Source organism: Myotis yumanensis, unplaced genomic scaffold (assembly GCF_028538775.1).
Source record: "Myotis yumanensis isolate MYYU_CA2020_CCGP unplaced genomic scaffold, mMyoYum1.0.hap1 SCAF_3, whole genome shotgun sequence".
NCBI classification, from domain to species: domain Eukaryota; kingdom Metazoa; phylum Chordata; class Mammalia; order Chiroptera; family Vespertilionidae; genus Myotis; species Myotis yumanensis.
Window position 1 is genome coordinate 38,723,117 of NW_027223754.1, and position 24,983 is coordinate 38,748,099.

The window sequence follows — 24,983 nt, forward strand, 5'->3', positions numbered from 1 at the left end:
TTTATATATTTTAATTTTTATTCCTGGTGTGTTTTTTTCAGGATTCAGAACTTACAGTGTTAAAATAATTTAAGATCAGAAATCTATCATCTCAAACTCCCTTTTTATAAAATTCACATTCTAAGACATATTTGATATTATAATGCTATTCACCTGTATGTACATTATAATATGACTTTTGATCTTGTTGCCACCTACACCAAATTTTAAAATGTTTTCTTTCCAAGCATAATGTCAATTTTATAAAAACTTTACTCTATAGAAAGATCTTGCCATACACATGATCTGTCATATGCACCTTGATACTAATTTTCAGTTCACAGATGCATGAAAAATTCAAATATATACAAATGAGGCATCAGCCTATGTAATTTAAGTAATTGCTTATTTTTAATTATTATATTTTATGTGAGAGACTTATTCAATAAAGTGGCTCATTAGAATAATTACACAATACCTTTTCAGCAGAAATGACATGCATCAAGCCCTGCTCATTGAACCTTGATTTTGTGCATCATGGTCATATATTTTTTAAAGATTTTGTGTTGATTCTTTAGAGAGAGAGGAAGGGAGAGGGAAGCAGAAAGAGAAATATCGATGCAAGAGTGAATTGCTGATTGGCTGCTTCCGGCACCTGGGATTGAACTTGAAACCTGGACATGTGCCCAAACTGGGAATGAACCAGCAACCCTTCAGTACACAGGATGATGCCCAACCAACTTAGCCACGCTGGCCAGGGCTATCTTCATATTTTTATAAACATTTCCCTATAAATATCGATTCATTAATATTTTTAAAAGTGAGAAAATAAAAATAGGGCCTTTACACTTTTTCCCAGTTAGAAACAGAAATGTATTGTTAGCAACTCCAAAACAGAAAAGTTAGTCAAATACTTATAGTATTTGTTGTTTTCTTTCTCAAATAAATATTAATGGCTTCATTTTAAAGTGAAACTACTATTTTTTATATCTAAGCACTGCACCACTCCAAAAGAATCTGATATTCCCTAGTGGGGCTGTGGTTACTCCCAGGTGTTTGAATAAATTGAATTAATATCCTAGTTAATTGAAAGACTTGATAGGGCCCTGATTTTAAGGAATCAGTAAATGTCTAATATAAATACTTATAACCATACTTGCTTTAATGGCTTAGAAAAGTTCATTGATCTCTTTTAGTGTTTCAGAATTGTTATTCTGGAAATAAATTGGGCATATATAGATAGAATAAAGAAAAAATTGGCTAGTACAGATTTTACAGTAGGATATAGGATAAAGAAGAACTTACATGTGAGTAAAGCAAATCTTTCAAGTCAAACAGACAATATTGTATGGAAAATGCTTTTTTAATACTGTTAAACCTAATGACATCTTTTCCATTGTTTTTTTTAGAGTGGAAGGGTGGGGGTGGGGAGAGAGAGAAACATCACATCGATTGATTACCCCTTGCAACCAAGGATCGAACCTGCAACCCAGGTACATGCCCTTGGCTGGGAATCAAACCCACAACCCTTCGGTGCACACGCCAGTGCTCTAACCACTGCACAACACCAGCCAGGACAAACCTAGTGACATTTTACATAGACACCATGATGTAGTGAAAAGATAGGGACATTGAAGCTATACAATCCAGAGCTCTAATCATAATTCTGCAGTTATTATCTTGGTAACCTTAGACAACCTAATTTTTATGAACCTATAATTTCTTATTTGTAAAAGAAATAATAATACCTACCTATGAGGATTAATTTTAAGAGTAAGTTTAAACTATTTATATACCATCTCAACACATGATCAAAGAGCTAAATAAATTAATAAAGATTTATAGGATATGAAATACACAATTGACCAGTTTTATGTAATAGTCATTTGTACAGTTCTTCATTCAATGACCAGAGGTTATACATTCTGATATAAGAACACACGAATGATTTACAAAACATGACCACTTACTGTGTCACAAAGAAATTCTAAATATAAGCCAAATTAATATCCCAGAGAAGAAATTATTTAACCAAAATGTAATAAAATTAGAAACCAAATAATAACCACAATAGATACCCACACATTTGGAAATTTTAAAACCACTCCTAAATAACTGAGGGAGTATAGAAGAAACCACAATGGAAATAAAAAGTATCCAGAACTGAAAAATAGTGAATGTGATATGTATCAAATTTGTGAGAATTAGCTAAAGGCATTTTTTTCGAGGGAAAATATAGCCTTGTATATTTAGTAAACATAGAAAGGCTGACAATATTTCAAGTATTCAATCAAATATTTAGAATAATATCAACCATGAAAACAGCAGAAGGAAAGAAATAATAAAGATAAAGCAGATATTAGTCAAATGAGGAAAAAAGCAATAAATGATATCAATAAAACTAAAATTTTGTTCCTTGAAAAAACTAATACAAGTTATAAATCTGCATCATATTCAACAAAAAATTAAGGAGCCTTAAGTTTACAAGTGGCAAAAGAATGCTAACAAGATGTAAGAATGTAAGTAATGTAAGATATCAGTAATATTGTTCTCACAAGCCATTCCTGAGGAAACTACTAAAAAACATGCTTTGGACAACCAAAATGAACTCCAAAAATGACCCTAAGACATTGACATAAGAAGTAGTGGTAAGCATTCAAGATATAATTAAATGACTACATGAGAATTAAAATGAAGAATAAAATATGTAATAGCTATTTGCTCTGCTCTGCTAATATGAGCACAGTACTTATATACAAATAAGAGAGGAGAACGGGAAGAATATATAAAAACACTTTTAAAAATATTCCTTAATTTTATTTTTGTTTTCGAATTGTCATTGTAATTCTGAGATACTGTCTATGAAATGTGAAATAAAACTAATGAGTAATTATGAGATAATCTAATTCTGTCATCCTCTATGTCCTTGATAATCAAGAGTCTTAATGGGGCAGGGAGGAGATACTGATGTCATATAGAAGAGATTAGGTAAAAACTTTATGTCCTGAATTTAAATGGAAAATATTAGAATAATCTCAGGCAAAATCCTCAAAACAATGAATAACTGCAGCAGTGATTGTCATTGGAGTCTAGATTATGACCTCGAAACACCATTTCTGAATAAATAAACCAGGGCTTTTCAGAGAAAGTTGTTGATTTGGAATAGGACACATATAAGATGAGTTTGGAACAACTTGTCATAGCTGAGAACAAGAAAGCTTTGCCAAAGATTACTAGAGTCTCATCAAAAGAACCTGTGGGCCAATTTGACAAAGCTCCCCATTAGCACAGTTGGGATCATTTGACCTACCATAACATATCATTGTAATGGATTGAAACCAATGAAGTCTGTTTAAATCTTTGAGTTCATAATGACATTTTTATAGTAATAATTGGTCACCTTAAGAGGTTGATAGGAAACCAATTAATTACATAAAATTAATTAAAGGTAAAAAAACAAATTTATCTTGCCTTTTCCATATGAATTATACTAATGAGTAACCAAATAATACATGAGGAGAAGTGCTTTATTATAAAAGTATTCCAACTAATAAGTGAAAAAGGAATACTTTTATGAACTGCATGAATCAGTGATCTAAGCAATGAACATCAGTTCTACTAACATCACAAAAAGAGAGACAACCAGACATTACGTGTCTGCCCATGAAATACTATGACTCCACCTCTGGCCTTGCCAAAGGGATCAAATCTGAGTCTGAAAAAACTCTGAATTCAGCTGCCAACCTAAAGGAAATACAGAAGACAGATGAATATGCGAACTATACCATGAATGTGCACCTAGCAAAATCCAGACTTCCAAAAACTATAGGTTAAATGGCTCAGGATCTTCAACTGTAAATGGAGAAAATGGAGAATCTGGATTTAAATATGTAAAAGACATTGCAAACAAAACAGCTAGATTTATTCATTGCTGCGCCCTACAGCTCCAAATCATTTAACCACTAACTCTATGCAAATTGATTTGAACTTCCAGGCTCTTGAATTTCATGTTAAAGTGCACAGTTCTGGAAACATCTTTTAAATTAAAATTTTAAGACAAAAAAGGTTATCGCTATATGCTTGGACATTTAAATTTAATTTATATTTGATAATTAACTTAGCCAAAGAATGGTTATCTTGTGGAATTGAATGTATTCAGTTTACAAATGAATAAAACCACCAAAAAAGAGAAGCTTTTTAACTAATCTTTCTTTTCAATGCAACTCTATGTAAACATGTCACCCATACCCTTCATTTTAAGTCCTACATCTTTGATATGTTTATAAACAGAATGAGCAACTACTGACACCTTTCATAGCTGTAAATTTACAATTTCAGGTCTAAAATTACTATTATGAAATACATTTCTGTATTCCTTAAGTGTTTCAGGTGCCTGTTAGTGTCTTTTGGAACCAGGAGAGGGCACTGCAGAGCAGTGTAGCTCTAAGTACTTGCGACAGAGTCAGAAAATGTCCTTTACTAAAAGAAATGTGCAAAGCTATACTATAGAAATAAGAAAAACTGAAGGAATAACTAGATAATCACTACAGGCTTTTTTATTTACTACAAAACAAAACAGATAAAATATTTAACTAAATACATATCTAGGCTATCAAATGGAGATATATAGATGATAATGGATAGAGAGATATAGATGTAGATATAGGTATCTCCTTTCAAGAACATCCCAAAGCTGAATCTGAATCTCCTATTACAATATTTATTTTTTTTCACTACTTCTGCTTTTAGTGATAAAACCAGTTCTCAAATACTCCCTTGTACAGATTTAGAGTATATTTTATTTTAATCAGTTCAAGTTTAGGACAAAGGATATTCAATACAGAAATAATTTTAGAAACAATGTAATAAACATTACCCACAGTTTCTGAAAAGGTTTTTCCAAACATAAAGAACACTGTTTTAAGTACCAGCTGCTCAATTGCAGGGCAGTAGATAGGTGATTGAGTTCAGACCATCACCTTACACTAGGGAAAGATAACAAAGGCATGTCATCGTCTTGTGAAGATGAAATAAGAGTAATGGGACTCTAGGTCTTCTAAAAGTTGCTGTCCCAGGCTCCCTGTGGCCTAGGCCTTTCTTATGTCTGTGTGCACTTAGGTATGGAAAGAGCAGAAGTGCCACCGTGATGGGACTATTCGGCTGTGTGTTCAGTTTCCACAGTGACTCTAAACAGCATTCCTTAGATGTTCTGTCTATGCAAGGAAGTTCAATCAATGCCAGAAGTCACATCTTCAGGGGATGGGAGGAGATTTAAGAAAGTTTCATGATATATCATGGTAAACAGCCTTCTGTGTGCTACCCTGAATATGTAATTTCTAAAAATCTGACATCTACTCTTATCTTCTTGTCTACATATTAATTTATTCTCCTGAGTGTTCTAGTGAATAATGAAACCAATTCAGTTTTTCATTATTGAATGAAATAAGTGCCATCTTCCCCTGTGTGAGAAAATTTGCCAATGTGTTCAATGATCCTTACCTTTATTAGAGATTTTCTGTGAAATATAAAAATCATATTGTTAGGTTTTTTAAAATATATTTTTATTGATTTTTTACAGAGAGGTAGGGAGAGGGATAGAAAGTTAGAAACTTCGATGGGAGAGAAACATTGATCAGCTTCCTCCTGCACACCCCCTACTGGGGATGTGCCCGCAACCAAGGTACATGCCCTTGACCGGAATCGAACCTGGGACCCTACAGTCCGCAGGCCGACGCTCTATCCACTGAGCCAAATCAGTCAGGGCCATATTGTTAGTTTTGATGTTATCTAGGTTGTCAGTTGTGGCTTTTGAAAAGACCAATTTATGACCACCAGTTCTTCTCCAGCTATGGCTATATGGACATACTGGTTGACAGTACAATATTTGTTTATAGATGTGTTTGCAAATTGGAGCTCTGTAACTTTGCACCTCAAATTACTTAACTCTTGTTTGAAAGAAACTAGATAGATGGTCTATTTTTACTGAATCCAGAATTGTTCTTTCTCCTGCTTTTCCTTTCCTTCCCTCAACTTTGTTTGGAACACGGTATATCTTGTAGTGTTTCTTCCACTTGCCTTGCTTAAAGACTCACTTAGCTCAGCACTTGCAGTGTGCACCGAATTAATATGCCTTATGCATGCATTTCCAACTTCAGTCCTTTACTCACAGCATCCTTGGCCTCTAGAAATCTTAACTGTCCTTCAAGGCCCACCATAATTTCCACTTCTCCAATTAAGTTTTTGCCTACTATTTCAGGCACATCTATTTCTTCCCCATCCAAAGTCCTTCAACCCCTCTTTTTTCTACTGTGCATATCGCCTAGCACTTTACTGTCTACTGCATCCTATTTTTTACTGATTACCTCATATGTGATAGCCTTACCTTTGTAACTAGGTTTTTTAATTCTAGTAAGCAAAAACTCTGATTCCTAGTTACCCTATATCTCCAATAGTCTATCTCGCAATAAGTGCCCAGGATATCTAATCTAAACAAAATGACCAGCTCCTTGTCCAAGTATTATCTTTGGTCTGACTACTGGAGTTACACTTTCTAGTTACTGTGGTGAATCTCTCTCAGGGTGGTGTGCTTCTTTGTTCTTTTCTCTGCCTGGCTCCTTACATACCTTTCACCATCTGACTTCTGCAGCTATCAAGCAGGCCCGAGCTCAGGGAATGCATCTTCTAGTTTTTAGTCAGCCTCTAGTATTTTTCTTTTTAGTCCTTTCCCCTGGAATAATTTCATCATCATCAACTTGGAAGAAACCTCAAAAACTATTCATATTTCTCCCCATCCTTATCATTCAGATTAGTATTGAGCCTCCGGCCAAAAACCTGACACAGATGCAATGTAGAGGAGAGAACATTTTATTGAACAATGGCAATAAGGAGTCCTATATTCGTTTCAGTGTTAAATTCTTTGGAAACTGAACAGTCTATCGAGGTGACATTATTACTAGTGAGCATAGCCAATGCATCTTTCCCATACCTGGACAAGCTTGTTTGCAGTTCTGCCTTAAAAAAAAAAAGTAAAAGTAGAAAATAAAACTAAATGATAGAACCAATTGTATGATGATGCTTTTTATTGATTTTTTTTGTTAGAGAGAGAGAGAGAGAGAGAGAGAGAGAGAGAGAACACTGATCTGTTATTCCACTTATTGATGCATTCATTGGTTGATTCTTCTATGTGCCCTGACCGGCGATGGAACCTGCAACCTTGGTGTATCAGGATGATGCTCTAACCCACTGACCTACCTGGCTAAGGATGATGATGCTTTTTGAAAAAAATCATGTTTAATATTTTAACAGTGTTATCTATTTAATGTATGTAATGATTTGTCAGTATATTAGTCCTTTTTTATTACAAAACTAAAGTCATGCTCATAATTTTACAGCTTCGCAAGTCTGTTTTCAGCATCAGGGCAAGGAATCTTCTAGAAAAGGAGACCGCAGTCACTAAAATCTTAAGGTAACAATGTGTTTAAAAACAGTGGAATTATATTAAGCAAAAAAGAGCTTTTCTAATGAACGAAATTTCCGAGTATCAATATATGCTTTCTGCTAGAAAGTAGGTTTGGTTAACTATTTACTTATAAACAGTGTCAAATACCTCATTAACATTTTTCCTGATACAGTAATATTTTACTAGCTCAATTGGCCATTTATTTTATTTTCAGGTACTTAAACACAAATTATAATTATAAACTTTTACAAAAAGGTGAAAATACTTACTTTTATTCCTACAAGTCATGTCTTTTTTGATAGCCAAAGGACTAATCATAATCTAAGAGGAAAATAGTAAAAGGGTAAGCTTTTAAAAGTAATTGTGATTTATTGATTTTTTAAGAATCAATTTATTTAAAATCTATAAGAATCAAAAGTATATTCATTTTAGAATGCTTATAAAACATTGTACACCTTAATTTAATGCTGAAATCTAAAATCTACCTTGAAGTGAAATATTAGAAAGGAAAATTAAGCCACCCACTTAAGAGTATTTTACAATATAAAGTAATGTGATCATTATAAAAATTCATAAGCACTTGTAAGTTATTGGTACATAATGACACAGTTAAATATTTGGATCTGAAGGTAGAATGACCGACAAGGTAAATGGGTAAATGTATACCAGGAAGCCCTCTTCAAGCTTGTGTGAAGGGAAAGGAGTCCCTTCTTCTCTTACCTTCATTAATAGGAACAGTCATTAAAGCATTTTCCCCAGAATGTAGCTCACTGTAACTTGTATAACTTAATTTAAAAATAACGCGAATATATGATTTGACAAACTATTTCAACTTTTTAACAGTACCTGAAATTTATATGCCAAAACCAATTCTAACTAATCAAGACAATATTAAAAGTATTTATTTTTTTATGTTAGGTGGTGATTCATGCACAGGATTGAATATGTATTGGAGTACCTTTTATGAAATTAGAATAAATATTTCTGGGGCTTCTATATTATCATCACAGAATATGATGAGATGAACCTAAGAGGTCTTCTTGAAATAGTAACAGGAAAGCTTCTAAGCAAATTTATAACAACCTGTGTCCCAACTTCCATTTGCTTCCAACTGGCTCAGTTCTGACATTACCATCAACAACACCATGAGGCCAGCCTTGAACACTATGTGGTACTACAGGGTTTTTATCAAGCTGTAACTGGACAAGTTCATGGCCAGGCCAATTCCTAGGGTCTTGAAAACTACCCCCAACTCACACAAAACAGATCATGTGCTGGACCAGCCCTGCAGGTGTGTCAGTGTGTTCATGAGGAAGAGAATTCTGCTTCAACCAGAAATGGCCTACAAGGAGATTGTAATACTCTGTATTCAGAATCTACCTGCAAAAATAGGAACCCAAACAACCTTATTCACCTATCCAGAATAACTGCCTTTCCACTGATGTGAATTTTCCCTAGGGGTTCCCAGAGACTTTCAGAGTATGGGTAGACAGGGACACTTGGAAGGAAGCCATTTCTTCCAGAGCCCCACTTGCGTCTGAACTCATTCTTAAATTTGATCTTCCACTTTTTCTTTTCCAGATCCCTTTCCTCATTCACCTCTCTCCCAGTTTACAAAGGAAAGATGAAACTCTCACTCATCCATCTAAAAGAAAGGTGAAATTTTGTGTAGTGTATTGATCTGAAATGTAAAGTCCTCTGGGTTGCCAAACACAGGGACTATTCCCACATGGCTTTCAGGTAGCACCTTATTGTCCGGGTGACAAATTTCTGGAAAACCTCTTCCCAAGAATTTATCTACTTAAAGTTAAGCCTTAGAAATGACTTGGTTGTCACAACGGGCTGTTATTTGGATTGAAAAATAAAGGCAGACTTTTTCTGAGAGATTTAGCTGGTTGGTTTGGCAATGAAAAGGACTTCATAGGTGCCCAATGCCATAAAATTGAATGGACTGGATGGATGAGATTCTCCAAGGAAAGGAAAATTTAATTGTTGATTTGTAAATGTACATAAGTGGTTTTAAAAAGAGAAAGTTTATGGGGTACTTGAGCAAAATAGTTAAGACTATCAGGGATTAGGGGCACCCTCAGACTTGTGCAATAGCTTGAGGGGCGCCCAGAGGCAACAGCATAGCATACTACAAGATGAGAAGGAGCTACTTGAGGCTGCTTAAGCCCTCTCATCCAGTTAATCTCAGAACAGAAGAGGCTACAATTAGGAAAAAATCAAGATTTATTGTAAGAACACATATTCAATCTTTAGAATAGTCATTTAGCTCTTTTCTTCTGTAAAAAGTTTTCCTCATCTCTGCTCACTAGTCTGTACAATAATTAAGGACAAGTGCAAAATGTCAAAAGGATAGTTTCTTTGGTTGTACTTTTTTTTATATATACTAATAATGATAGTAGAATTAATAATAATAATATGCCTGCATTATAATGTAACCAGCCCATAAATTAGAAAGTTAAGAATAGATTGAGTTCATGTCTATGAGTTCATGGGCATTTTTCTATGCTGTTTATTTATTTATTTATTTTAAGAAACAACAACTAAACAGAAAAAGAAAGAGAGAAACTCAAAAGAAATTAAAAAAAAAAAACCTTTACAGTCACCTCAGGACAAATGATTGAAAAAACCCTACACAAAATGGGGAAGAAGGAAAAGTTTCCACCACTCTCTGTGTCTTCTCACTCTCTCCAGAGCCTCTCCTCCACTAGGCTCTAGAAATTTATTTATTTATTAATATATTTGTATTGATTTCAGAGAGGAAGGGAGAGGGAGAGAGAGAGATAGAAATATCAATGATGAGAGAGAATCATTGATCGGCTGCCTCCTGCACACTCCCTACTGGGGATCGAGCTTGCAACCTAGGCATGTACCCTTGACCAGAATCGAACCCTAGACCCTTCAGTCCACAGGCCAGTGCTCTATCCACTGAGACAAACCAGCTAGGGCAAGACTCTAGGAATTTAAAGATGGGAAGAGATGCTGTTAGAACAGCCCCCACCCCCCCCCCCCCCCCCACCACCACCCCAATCTTGGGTAACACAGGATACTGGACTGGTATTAGAAGGCCTGGACTGGTGTCTGGTTCTGCTTCTCTATAACCTTGAGCAACTCACTTATCTGATCCTCAGTTTTCTATCTGCCTTTGCCATGTAGACTGCCCAAAATGTTGTCTGAGTAATCTGTTGATCAAGCAAAGTGAAATTTAATAGTTATTACAGTGAAGGAAACCAACACGTCAGCAGTCTTACTAATGTCTCAGAAGGGATAGTTAGGGTCAATATTTTTAAGGTTTTGGATTTGAATTTAAGTGCCTTTAGGCAGGGGTATCTGATTGACATTGGGCAGAAAATTCTTGATAAGAGTTTAGATCATTTCACTATATATACAAATATCAAATAATTATATTGTACACCTAAATTAATATAACGTTATATGTCAATTATATCTCAATAAAGAAAAAAGGAGGATAAGGACTCCCCAGAATGTGCAACCCTATCTAATAAAATAGTAATATGCAAATTAACTGTCACACCCTCACACCCTCACTCTGTCAGTCCGTCACAAAGATGGCAGTGGCCACGGAGCTGGAGCAAGCAGGAGGCTTAGGTTGCCCCCGGCGATGGAGGAAGCCAAGCTTCCTGCCTGCCCTGGCTGGCCCTGAGCTCTGCTCAAGGCTACAAAGTTTCAATTATAGAACATAAATAAATCCCAGATACCAGCCCGCATGGCCTCCGCTCAAGGAGGGCCTGGAAACATGGGTTGCCAGGGGCAACCCAGGCTTTGAGCCGGACCAAGGCTACAAAGTTTCAATTATAGAAGTTAAATAAATCCCAGATACCTGCTTCCAGCCCGCGGCCGTGGCCATCAGCCCCTCACCCAGGCTGGCCAGGCACCCCAATAGGAACCCCCACCCTAAAGGGGGTGTGGCCAGCCTGAAAACAGCCCTCAGCCCCTCACCCAGGCTGGCCACACTCCCATGGGATGAGGGTCCCCACTGTGGGGCTTGACCAGCCTGCAAACAGCCATCAGCCCCTCACCCAGGCTGGCCTGGCACTCCAGTAAGGATCCCCACTTTGAAGGGGGTGTGGCCAGCCTGAAAATGGCCCTCAGTGCCTCACCCAGGCTGGCCAGACACCCTAGCAGGACCCCCACCTGATCCAGAACACCCTTCAGGGCAAACCAGCCAGCCCCCACCCATGCACCAGGCCTCTATCCTCCTATATAATAAAAGGGTAATATGCAAATTGACCCTAACAGCAGAATGATTGGGAATGACTGGTCACTATGACACACACTGACCACCAGGGGGCAGACGCTCAATGCAGGAGATGCCCACTGGTGGTCAATGCGCTCTCACAGGGGGGAGCTCTGCTCAGCCACAAGCCAGGCTGATGGCTGCCAGCACAGCGGTGGTGGTGGGAGCCTCTCCTGCCTCCTCAGCAGCGCTAAGGATGTCCAACTGCAGCTTAGGTCTGCTCCCCGCTGGCAAGTGGACATCCCCCGAGGGCTCCTGGGCTGCCAGAGGGATGTCTGACTGCCAGCTTAGGCCCGATCCCCTGGGGAGTGGGCCTAAGCCAGCAGGTGGACATCCCCCGAGGGGTCCCAGACTGCGAGATGGCAGAGGCCAGGCTGAGGGACACCCCAAGTGCACAAATTTTTGTGCACTGGGCCTCTAGTAGGTAATAAGCACCTGTTATGAACAGGTAACCAATACTGTTCTGGGGAGGGCAGCTCTGTGGGTGAGAGATGAGGAAGCGGTAACATACCTTTACCTCTTTACTATCTTCCATGCTCTTTCTACCGGTGTGGCTCCACACTGCAGTTATCAGTTATCAGATGGACTTTACACTTCAGTTTTTCACTTTTCTTCTTGATTTGGGGTGATTTCTGAGAAGAGGAAGAATAAATGGTGACTTCATGTTTCCATCTCCACTCCCAGAATCTATTTTATGCCTTTTGAATTTTCAATCATATACATGTATTGCTTTTAAAAAATAAATTCAACTAATTTTTAGAAAGAGTATTTTTTTTTAAATATATTTTATTGATTTTTTACAGAGAGGAAGGGAGAGAGATAGAGAGTCAGAAACATCGATGAGAGAGAAACATCGATCAGCCACCTCCTGCACATCCCCCACCGGGGATGTGCCCGCAACTCAGGTACATGCCCTTGACCGGAATCGAACCTGGGACCTTTCAGTCTGCAGGCCGATGCTCCATCCACTGAGCCAAACCGGTTTCGGCAAGAAAGAGTATTTTTTTAAATGGTTAGGATTGGTGGCTCTAGTGGGGCAGAGTCTTGGCCTGAATCTTGATAAGTACAATTATTTATAGGTGACTGGTTGACCAGTTGAGTGACCTATTGTCTAGAGAGGCTGGTTCATTAGTCTGTAGTTCAGATGAATGGATTTTTTGGAAAGTTCCTGAAGCTAACAGTGGAATTACTTATTGGTTAATGGCCTTAAGTTCCTGGACAGGCATTTCCTGGAATGGATAATAAAGTCATATTGATGTAGAGAGCTTAGTTCTTGATATTGATAATTAAGCTACGGGGCTGCCAGTGGTCTCAGTTCTCAGGGGACTCACATTTCCAAATATCTGCCATTTGACACGAGGATCCACATGATTCCAGTATGTGGAATTTCCTATGAATAGGAAAGCCCACAAAGGCAGACGTCCTTCAGAGAAGAAGGGCTCCAGAGTTTGAAGTATTTGAATCATTGGTGAAGATACCTTTTCTATATGTAATCATCTTTAATTTGTATTCTTCTATGTATTTTTTAATTAATTGATGCCTGAGAAGTAGAAATGAATTTCTGGATATATTTGAGAACTCTTTATTAAGAAACAAAGGTGGGCTATTTTTACAGAACTCTAGACTACAGTTGCATGCTTAAATGCAGTGACTCACCTGGCACAAATGGGTATTATTTGTTTGTTTTTCAAGACTTAACCTGGAGAGTATTGTGCGAGATAGAATGTCATACCACCTAATATATAAAATTCAAGGTTGTTATTAAATTCACTGTTATTATGCTTTCACTTATATGTGGAATCTTTTAAACAAAATAAACTAACAAACAAAATAGAAACAGATTCTTAGATACTGAGAACAGGCTGATAGCTGTTAGAAGGGAAGAGGATTGGAGGGCTAGGGAGGAAAAGGTGAAGGGATTAAGCAAAGAAAAAACTCGTAGACACAGAAATGCTGTGGTGATTATCAGAGGGAAAGGAGGTGAGGAGAGGTAGAAGGTAAAGGGGGGATAAATGATGATGGAAGGAGACTTGACTTATCATGATGAACACACAATACAATATACAGATGACATATAATAGAATTGTACACCTGAAAACTAAATAATTTTTTAACCAATGTTATCCCAATACATTTAATAAAAACTTTTTTAAAAATTCACTATTGCTTTGACTTTGACTATACCATTCAGCTCCACTAAAGAAAGCTTCCTTCAAAAGGCAGTGGATGAAATCAAAACAAATAACAGGGTGCTTTAAACACATTACTGCTGCTACTCAGATTGCTCTAATTCAAAGCCTTGAAATTGATTTAAAAAATCTATTATCATTCCTACTAGGCTGAATGCATAGAGAAATGTCAAAATAAAATAAACATTTTGTATTATTTTTAAGTCCCCTTCTTTTGTGGTTTGCCATCAGTACTCATTAATTAGAATAGTATATTCATAACCTTTTTAAAAATATGTTTTATTGATTTAGAGAGAGAGTAAGGGAATAGTGGGGAGAGAAACATAGATGTGAGAGAGAAACATCCATTGGCTGCCTCCTGTATGCACCCCAACCAGGGATGGAGCCTGCAACCTGGGCATGTGCCTTAACTGGGAAGCAAAACAGTGACCCTAAGGTGTACCAGACAATGATCAACCCACTGTGCAACACCAGCCAGGGATTCATAATCTTTTCGAATGTTCGGTCTGATCTGATATTTGGATCTATGACAAAATTTTCCTGGCCCTGCACTTGTATTAATAATTTTTAAAGTCTAAAGAGTAGCCTTTAGTTGATTGCCACTTATTACAAAAAAATAAATTATAGTTAATGGCATATGTAGGGTTAGTTTTTCTCATCATTTTTTATAAACATATATATTTTTAAATATATCTTTATTGATTTCAGAGAGGAAGGGAGAGGAAAAGAGAGATAGAAACATCAATGATGAGAGAGAATCATTGATTGGCTGCCTCCTGCACGTCCCCCACTGGGGATCAAGCCCGCAACCCAGGCATGTGTCCCTGACCGGAATCGAACCTAGGACCCTTCAGTCCGCAGACTGATCCTCTATCCACTGAGTCAAACCAGCTAGGGCTATAAATAGATTTTTATTGATATCAGAGAGGAAGGGAGAGGGAGAGAGATAGAAACATCAGTGATAAGAATCATTGATCAACTGCCTCTCGCATGCCCCCTACTGGGGATCGCCCCAATCCTGGGCATATGCCCTTGACAGGAATGGAACCTGGGACCCTTCAGTCCTCAGGCCAACACTCTATCCACTGAGACAAAATAGCTAGGGCTTATCATTTTAAGAGAATCATTTTTTATTGACAACTACAATTTATAACTTAATTGAAGGAAAAATTCATATATATATATTGCTTTTTTAACAACAAAACGTCCATTCAACCTTCCCAAAAATTTATTGAGAAATAATTGACATAACATTACATTAGTTTCAGGTGTACAAGATGATGATTTGATCTTTATATATTATGAAGTGACCACCACAATAAGTCTAGTTAACATCTATTACCATATGTAGTAAAATAATATATTCTGAGATGTTTTCCTAGATAGTACCTGATTTGTAGTAATCAAGACAGGTTATTTTTCTGAGCTAGTATCTGCTTTGTAGATTATTTTTAGATAAGCTTCAAAGTGATTGGAATATTGTTCTGTCTTGGGAGACCTGCTGTTAAATTTTACCTAACAAATGTGGGAAGATATTTTAACAAGGTGTTCCTTTTACTATTTTATCATTGGAGGGTAAAGTAATAAGTAATATAGAAAAATATGTATCTGTGGGAAAATTGGTTCATATGGTTTATGCAACATTAACAAATTTTCACTTTTATCATGATAAAAAGTTTAGTTTTTGTGTTGTAATTTACAGTTTTCTGAGTCAGTGGTTGGGTTACAAAAATTGAACTCCAATGAATGGTGTAAGGTTTCAGACATTTTGTTTGCTGAATTTTAATAGATGCACTAAAGGCATAGATTTTCTACGAGTTACTTTTTCTTTTTTATTAATGTACCTACAGATGATAAGAAATTAAAGGCTTCTTTTTATTTTTCAATCCACAGTGGAGTTTTGGTTGGCCCAGACATGTATCTGCATGTCTATATAAGAAAACATTTTTATTAATAATGAAAGATTGGAAAGAACTAATCTGCTGTTGCTATTCAGGAGCCATATTCATTTACTCAGGACTGGGCTGATTCACAAAAAAGTGGGGTATTAACTACAATAAAAATGCAGCTTTTTTCTCATCTCAGCAAGAGCCCATTACAGAGGAACTCACCCATTAGTATCTGCTGTTGCCTCTACTTTGGGCAATCACCTTGTCACTTCACTAGAATCAGGTAAGAGCCATTCCAGGAAATACTCATCTATTTTCTTACACAGTTCATCCATAGTTTTACATAATTATCCCTGAAAGACTATTTTCCTGTTGTCTGATGATGTGACTACACTATATTAAACCTGAGATAATATTTTACCATGTGCTACCTTGTGGAGCTCAAGATTTGAGTAACATTCCTCAAATTTAATGCTTTGCAAAGTTACATTGTAGTTTTTTTTTATGTAGTAATTATATTTACTACCAGATGGTATCATGTTATTTAACTTTTCTATAATGGATGCAGATAATCTGAAGACTCACAGATCTCTCTTTTTCATTACAGAATATACAGGCTTTGCCAACACCTTTGTTCTGGAACATTAAGAAAGAAGACATGGAGAAAGCGAAGAAAGAAACCGAGGACCCCCTGCTACTGTTTCTATAAACAACTAGTGGTGTTTAAAGGCTAATAAAGCTCCAAAGATCTCTCATATAACCATAATCTTTGGGCCAATTTAAAAATATTTTAGATGGAGAAATGTCAAGAAAAATAGAGACAATTTCTTAAGATGCAGTTCTCTTCCCCCAGCCTCCATAAAAGATCATATATATATATGGCTGTCATGTAAGGGGCAATTGAAATTCCACAGCACAAAGGCAATGCAAAGAAGAAGAAGAAAAAAGAATCAATCTTTCATATGTTTTTTTCAAAGGCTTGGCAAGAAACCAGGGGTAATATTTTTGCAACTGGGAATGTGTGTTTGCTGAAGAATATTCCCACATTTGAATCATCATCAGGGGTCCTAGTCTTGTTTTACTTTCAAAGGTAGAGAGGGCATAACATTAACCCCAACTGGGAAAAGGAAAATGCCTCACTGTAATTCTCCTCCAGGGAGCAGGGATAAAGGGATTACATATGCCTGCATAATGGAGAATTTCCTCACTCAGACAAGACAAAAGACTTCATTATTTTTCACCAGACACTTGAAGCCTTGTGCCTCCCAGCTCCAGAAGCCAAGCAGGCAGACTTTTTTTTTTTTTTTTTAATATGAAGCCACTAGATGGAGTTTCTAGGAACTGGCCCTTCTAGTCCTTGCCATGATGAAGAGACAGAGAGAAGATGTTGAAGACCTTAATTCCAAGACGATATCAATCTTTCCCTAAGTCGTGAGAGCTTCCCTGAAGATCAGTGTGTTCTTTCCTGTACCATTATCTTTGCTTTTTCTCTAGGCAGCAAACAAATGAACACTTCATTCCTGAAAACATATTTTTTTAAATTCTTATGTGAGATCAAAAGTCATCTAAATTTAAATGAAAAATTTTAAGTGGCAAAATGTAACTTAATTTAATTTTACAGTACTTCTGAGTAGGTCTTTTACTAAAATATCGATAACATATTAAGAGCCTCAAATTCCTTATTGGTAAAATATTAAAAATCTCAAATTCCTTTGTTATTTGGTACTTTGGCGTGGTGGTAGATTGCTATAAGACAAGATATATGGAGACCATGTTCCCAGTGACAGGTCAGATCTCCCTTTTATGATATTGAAATGAGTGCAGCTCAGCCTCATTTCAGCTTACAGGGTTTCCCTTAATAGCTTTCACCTAGAATGTAGATAAAGGTTTATAAATTTCCTACTTGCAGGAAGCAATGTCTGATTTTCTTTGATTCCTGTCGAAGGGTCCCATCTCTCATAGGTGTGCAGCTCATTTTTTGATGGCATAGTATTCCAACTTGAGGTAAAATTAAGATGATTTAGCATGCCCTTTAAAAAGTATATTTCAAACACATGCTGTTTTGCTTGTGATTGTTTTCATACTTGATAAGGATGAAGTGATCAAAAAAGAAATTAGAATATTTGATCTTCACAGAATTTCAAAGTTCATTCATTTAACAAATATTTATTGAGCACCTACTGAGTTTTCTCATTCGAAAGCCATTGAAGATACTCAAAGGAAAGGGGGAGACATGGGAGCACTTGATCCAAGAAGAGCACCACTGAATGGAGATGGAGACTGTTTACCTTTGCTTTGGCACCAGACTCGGAGGTGGAGTGCTGGGATGTGTGAGGCTGGCACAGGGAACCATGTTGAGCCTTAAGCACCAAAGATGACCTCTTAACACCAAGCCAATCTGGCCCTATCTGCCTGTCTTCACTTTGCTCAGATTACATGGGTACTTTTGGAGCCCAGGAAATGAGGAGGTGGATATACAGCCTCTGCTCAGAGAACAGGAAGACCCTGGCAGGGCCCTCTCAGTGAGCAAAGGAAACCACCAAAGTTTATGCTTGGCTCCAATAGAACTCTGAAGTCACCTGTTACATGGTTTAATGGACCCAGAATTACTGGGCACTTTTTTTTTTTCATCATTTCTCTAGGTTAAAATTTTACTAGCAAACATTATAAACGTAGAAGAAAGTGGTAGGAAAAGGAAATTAAAGCAAATGGTTTTACATATTATGCTCATTTAGGTGGCCATCTCAACCTGGTTAAGCACAGGTTTTCTGATTTGCAGGGTAGAGCTAAAAAGCAGCCCTCCTCCCCCATGACTGAACCATACAGAGCACAACAACTTACATACTATATGGCTGAAACTCCAACCCGTTTTAGTACTACTTTCTGTATTCTCCGGACCCAGTGGGAAAGAGTAGAGTGATCTTGAGCCAAAGAGGAAAAGGAACTTGCTTTCTCACCACATTTCACGGACGCTGTTGGAAGAAGAGACATCACAGGTGGGGGGTGGGGCAGGAGAGTCTTCCCATAGCCAAGGGTCTCCACTGTGACCTGCTTGTTTGGGGTCACAGGAAGAGGATCTGACCCCAGGATCCACAGAGGCTGCCACCCAGCAGGTGTGGGTGTGTTATGCTGCCCCAGGTGCCGGAACATCCTTCAGGCCCTGGAGTCAGTAGATGCAGTGCTAACTCTTCCTCAATACGATGCCCAGACAGCCTTAGACTGACTATTGGGCAAAAACTGTAACCGTGCAGAAATGTAATTTCTTTAGTATGTCCTTTTCTCCTTTCTTTCTTTTTGAGTCAAACTGGCCTCAGCACCCTGACCCACCTGCCTCCTTCTCCCTTGCATGTTCACTCCCTTAAGCATTAAGCCCTCAGGACAATGAGGTTCTGATGAGCATCGAATAATCCTAGAAATAACGCCTTGGGTCTGTTGACCACAGAGACAAAGTTGTGGTCAAAGTAGAGATGGCCTCTAGGCCTCACTTGTGTTTCAGCTCCAGGACCTCAAAAGCAGCAAAACCAGACAAAGTGATACATCAGAACCAGACCCTAGCACCGACCAATCAGTAGAGACCACAACCCTGACCATGAACCTATCTTTTGTAGTCACCATAATTGATGATTTCCCCCCTATAAAACCCATTCCTTGGAACCAATCAGGGATCCAGGTTTTGAGCATTAGCTCACCTGTGCCTCTAGGCTTGGGCCACTTCCTAAAAACCCTCACTTTTTGTGCTGCAAATTCCTGTTTGCATGGTATTAGGCTTTGATGTGCACAGGCACACAGACCCCTCCAGCAGGCAGCTTAAAGCCAGTTACATTCTTCTATTTCAAACTTAGCAGGACAACCAACTCAAATGTGTATGTTATAACGCAGTTGTATGTATTTTGTATGTAAGTCCTATAGGTCTCAACTACTTTAGGGGAGAGCCTTGTAACAAAATATAAAAGTTACTAAGACAGTGGCTGTAGGTTAAGTCTTGACAGTTTACACTAATGGCAGGGATCTGTATATATATCAGAACAACACCATTGTCCAAATAGATTTTCTCAGGATGGCTTCATAATTTTCAGTTCTTTCTTGGACAAATAATCCATAGTGTACCTAAGATCGTGCTACATCTTTGTCAACTCAGCCTAACTTACAAATGCATCTTCCTATGCAACATCACTGTAGTCTTGGAAATAAGCACAGTCTCTGTATATCATCCTCATAAATCCTTGTTGTTTAATAAAATTTTATTTGGATTTTAATGTTTCCTGCTGCTTATTAAACTAAGAAAAGTGATTATTTGAGTTTTATTTTCTGTAATGCATTTGCATTCATTGAGTTTGTATGATTTTTCATAGGTTTTCTCCATAATTATTTTCATTGGTATCAAAGGCATTTTTAAGTACTTAAATATACACATGATATCATAAAAACTGCTGTTTTAAGTATACTAAGCAGATGTAGGGAGCGATTCTAGGGTCAAACCTGGGGCTGACCTGTGGCAGAGCCACAAACAAGTCCCAGCCTGGAGGGCAGAGCTCTCCTAGCAGTTCTATTTTGTAAAAGTATTCTTGACAGGAAGCCTAAAGCTCCTTTTCCTGACCTTGTAGCCCTCCCAGATTCCTTCCTAAGTAGCTAATGGACTGTGGGAGGTGCAGCAAGGGTTGCCAAAACAAAAACATTTGTATACATGTTAATCTTGTTTTACTCAGACTATAAAATAAAGCATCAGCTTGCAGGCTGGGTCTTTTGTGTCCTCATCCAGGCATGGGAGATCCACTGAGCCCCAGCTGTATTCTCTTGTCTGTCTTTTCTTCAATCCTTCACCTCCCCTCCTCAGGTTCACCCTTGGCCGTGCTGGCGCCGCACAAGCAGACACAGATCTTTTCTCAAAGATGATAACTCTGAGACAGACAGTAATGTAAATCAAAGCTAGTCTAGGTAACATGTTAGGAAACATAAGTATGAAAGTGTTTTTGTAAAGCAATGACAGTAGTAGACGTGTTCAGGTGTTGAACAAATACAGTGTCATGAGATGTTCATATCATACCATCATCGTATTGTAAGCCTGTGAGTTTTCTTTGAGATCAAGGCCTTCTCCTCATGTTCCCCATTAGGGAATTGAGCTGAAGGGCCACTCAGCGAACTCGTGACAGTGTCGCCTCTGGCATACAGCTCTCTTATGCCCTGCATTTCTCTCCACTTGACGACTACATCAAGGGAATTTCTATCATTTCCGTTGGAGAGAGCTTTCTGGAGAAGAAATTTGTTCTCTCTCCAAATCATTCACGCTACAGGTGTTGAGTCACCCAATTGTGAAAAAGATAGGGTATTTTAAAAAATCTTTGGAGTTTTGTGGTTGCAAAGACAGTGGTGACTGACTGACTACCTATAAGTCACAAGCTTCAGACTGAGGTTTCTCTTAGTATTAATTCCAGCTTTAGTTACATCTCTTTAGTACTAATTTGTGCCCCTATCTAACTTTATGCTTTCCAATTTTCTTAGAGTTCTACAAAATCTTGAAATGTATATTCTGCCATCCCAGGGAAGGGTGGACAAACCCTTCCCTAAGGGCTTTGGAAACCTCTAAATTCAAAACCAACATCATGATTAACTGTGGTCAGGCTGGCCTTACTACTCACAGAATCCCAATAGAAGCTCTCCTATTTGGGTGATGGGGAGGGAAAACATGTTGGGGGTGAGGGGGTAAAGAGAGCTTTCTGTTTATTTTCCAGCCCCTCTTCATAACCAAGACAGTTCTGTTTTGTAAAGTATTCTTGTCAGGAAGCCTAAAGCTCCTTTTCCTTTATGATTGTGTGTCATTTGCTGTATTTTGCCTTATCATTGGTGTTTCCTTAAAAATAATGAGTAATGAGCAGTTATGTATTATTCATTCCAAGTGTACAGATCACACATTTATCATGGGCTCCTTTTTTTTCTCCTAGAGCCTGCACTCGACAGCGCATGCTGAGTGGCTCATTTGAGGGGCAGCCAGCAAAGGAAAGGTCAATTCTCAGTGTGCAGCATCACATCCGCCAGGAGCGCAGGTAAATACAGCAGGAGACAAGGCTGCAGAGAAACCAAGGAAAGGAGTGTTACAGGAAGTGTTTGCTGCACACAGCCTGGTTAGCAGATAGCATGGATTCTACTCCTTGATGGTAACAATAACGAAATATTCACGATCAGATCCAAAGATTCAAAAGTTCTTTCAAAAATCTTTACCTTGGTTATGTCCAAAGGAAAATTCTGAATTTCAGTTAGATGTTATCAAAGACAGTTGGGTAGACAAAAGCTTTTGCTATAAAAAGAAATATACTTGTTTTATTTAAGAAAAGTTGTTTTATTTCTTTATTTTTTAAATAATGATCATTGCTTAAGTCCAAAGTTGGTCTTGAGATATGTTGACCAGTTGGTTGTGGTTGTTTTAGATCACTAAGACACGGATCAAACAGCCAGAGGATCAGCAGGGGGAAATCTCTTGAAACTCTGACTCAAGATGTAAGTTCTAAGCAAAGCTTTGGATTTTGAAACATGATTATTAAGATGTATTTAAATGACAGCTTCAGACGATTCCAGTGCCTGGGTCTTTCTGTCACATTGTCACGTCTCCATAAGATTTTTCTACCAGAGAAAATCAGGAGACTCAGGAAACAAATTAAATGGCCAGGGACAGAAAAGAGATGATTAACCATAGAAAATTCCAAATCCTAACTTAACTCTGGTGCCGTGTCACATATAGAAATTTTTTGATATTTGCAACCATAGTAAAACAAAGACTTATATTTTTGATATTTATTTTATATATTTAAATGCCATTTAACAAAGAAAAATCAACCAAAAAAATTAGTTCGCGTGTCACCTCTGACACGCATGTCATCGGTTCGCCATCACTGCTCTAGACTCTAGGTCCCAAGCCCACCATTTCAGAGCTTTACATACTGGGAAATAAAATTTGATTTCTAAAAGAATTTTATGTCAAAGATTGCATAACATTTCCCAATAATTTATTTGCTTTTAGACCCTACACCATTCATTTATTTATTCACTGACCCAATTATATATCAAGTGTTCATTATATGAATGCAGATTCTGTTCTCAGTGATGAGGACTAGAGGGGAAGCAAGACATCATCTCTGCCTTGCAGGCACTTATAGTCTAGTGAAAGAATGATAAGCAAGTAAACAAATATAGAATAACTCCTGGGTAATTGTTATTCCTTTTTTTTTTATTACTGTGACAGATTGACTTTGCATAAAGAAAAATAAAATAGTGTGAAGGGATGAGATTTGGGGGCAGGTAATGTTAGAGGATGGTCAGTGTACCTCCTCCACATGGGCCCAGAGCCCCAGATGAGACACCTGATATAGCCATTACCAAGGTACATGGGTCTGATTAGCACAAACATCTGTTACTGTCACGATTTTTTAAGCCAGAATGTTGTCTGATATGATCCATTGTATTGTCGACATGGAAGTCTGATTGGATCCAACACAAGACCTGTATACTGAAATTTATGATCTACCATAGTGCATGGAGAAAATTTCTAGGTAAAAATTCAGAGAAGTAACACTAGTTCCGAGGATTTTCCTTTCATAGATTTCAGTAGAAATGCACAGTAAACTCCAAAACCAAATTAGGACATGGCTTTTAAATACATGTTTAAAATATACAACAAAAGGCTCTCTTTGAATGATCTCAATTGCAGAAGTTCATTTCTCCTTCAAAGATGCTTTGTTATATTTTCTACATAGATATAAAACAAAAACCCACCCCCTGTCTTCTCCATAGCAAAAGATCATGGGAATTCTGCTTATTATAAGAAATCTTTCCTCTACAATAGAAGCAATTTAAATAGAGAGTTTCATCTTTTTCACTTGTTATAATAATAGAAGAGAAAAACAATTCGATGTAGGCACTACGATCTATAAAATGTTATCAAGTTATTTGAGCAATGTCTCTACATCTCCCACAGAGTGAAAATCAGAGTCAATGTGCTTCATGATCTGCTCCCCACACACACACCCCCCTGGCCTCATCTCCAACTCTGTTGCTTGCTTTCCACCCACACTGGCATCCTGGCTTTTCCATGTGCAAACCCACTCACTCCCCAGGAAAAACTAATTTCTGCAAACATCCAGTGGCCTGCATCCTTCTAGTCTTTGCTCAAATAACAACTTCTTATTGAGGCCTGCTCTGACCTGTTTATTTAAACTTGTGGGCTTCTAGCATGCTTTATTCCCCTTTGTTTTTCCCCAAAATGCTAAATCTTTTCTCACATTCTTACTTGTTTTGATCTAATTTTGGTTTCTCTCCCTGATTATTAGAACATTAGCCCCACAAGACTAGGGTTTGATTTGTCATATTTAGATTTTGTTTGTTTGTTTGTTTTTGCCATTTTGCCATATTCCCAGCACTGGAACAGTACCTGGCACATAATTGGTTCTCAATAAAAGTTTTTATTGAAAAAAAAATCATTTGGCCCTAACCAGTTTGGAGCATCGACCTACGGACTGAGTGGTCCCAGGTTCGATTCCGGTCAGGGGCATGTACCCTGGTTGCGGGCACATCCCCAGTCGGGGGTATGCGGGAGGCAGCTGATTAATGTTTCTCTCACATCGATGTTTCTAACTCTCTATCCCTCTCCCTTTCTCTCTGTAAAAAAAGTCAATAAAATATATATTTAAAAAATCATTTGGAGTAAAAAACACCCTTGCTAAGATGACATGGCCATTAAAGTATATATAAAATAAAGATATGTATAAAATGATCATTTTGGGGTGGTTGTTCAAAAATATCATCCATTTTGATATGCCCCATTTTAATTTATTTCTAGCATTCCAATACAGTGAGATACAGAAATGCACAAAGAGAAGACAGTGAAATAAAGATGATCCAAGAAAAAAAGGAGCAAGCAGAAATGAAAAGGTACAGGGTGCTAACACTGTTTCTTGGCTCTCACTTTGGAACAGCAAACGTTCCCTTAACCTTACTCTCCCATAAATGTCCCCTTCAAGGAAAGTGCAAGAAGAGGAGCTGCGAGAGAACCACCCGTACTTCGATAAGCCACTGTTCATAGTGGGACGGGAGCACAGGTTCAGAAACTTCTGCCGGGTGGTGGTCCGGGCACGCTTTAATGCGTAAGTACCCTCACTTTCAGCCAGGTGTTTGGCCTGAATCGTACAAACAGCAGGTGGGGTTGTCATACCAGG

General features: G+C 37.8%; 1 protein-coding gene across 5 annotated transcripts in view; it reads left to right on the forward strand.

Moving 5' to 3' along the window:
* NALCN (sodium leak channel, non-selective) overlaps window positions 1–24,983 on the forward strand; it is a 300,069-nt gene that overhangs the window by 220,625 nt on the left and 54,461 nt on the right. For 4 of the 5 annotated variants that reach the window (XM_070408640.1, XM_070408639.1, XM_070408642.1 and 1 more), the window contains 6 exons: window positions 7,371–7,444; window positions 9,020–9,094; window positions 21,720–21,821; window positions 22,203–22,272; window positions 24,608–24,699; window positions 24,789–24,911. In XM_070408640.1, coding sequence (XP_070264741.1) covers window positions 7,371–7,444; window positions 9,020–9,094; window positions 21,720–21,821; window positions 22,203–22,272; window positions 24,608–24,699; window positions 24,789–24,911 — 536 coding nt within the window. The remainder of the gene's footprint in view (window positions 1–7,370; window positions 7,445–9,019; window positions 9,095–21,719; window positions 21,822–22,202; window positions 22,273–24,607; window positions 24,700–24,788; window positions 24,912–24,983) is intronic. The other variant, XM_070408641.1, reaches the window with a different exon arrangement.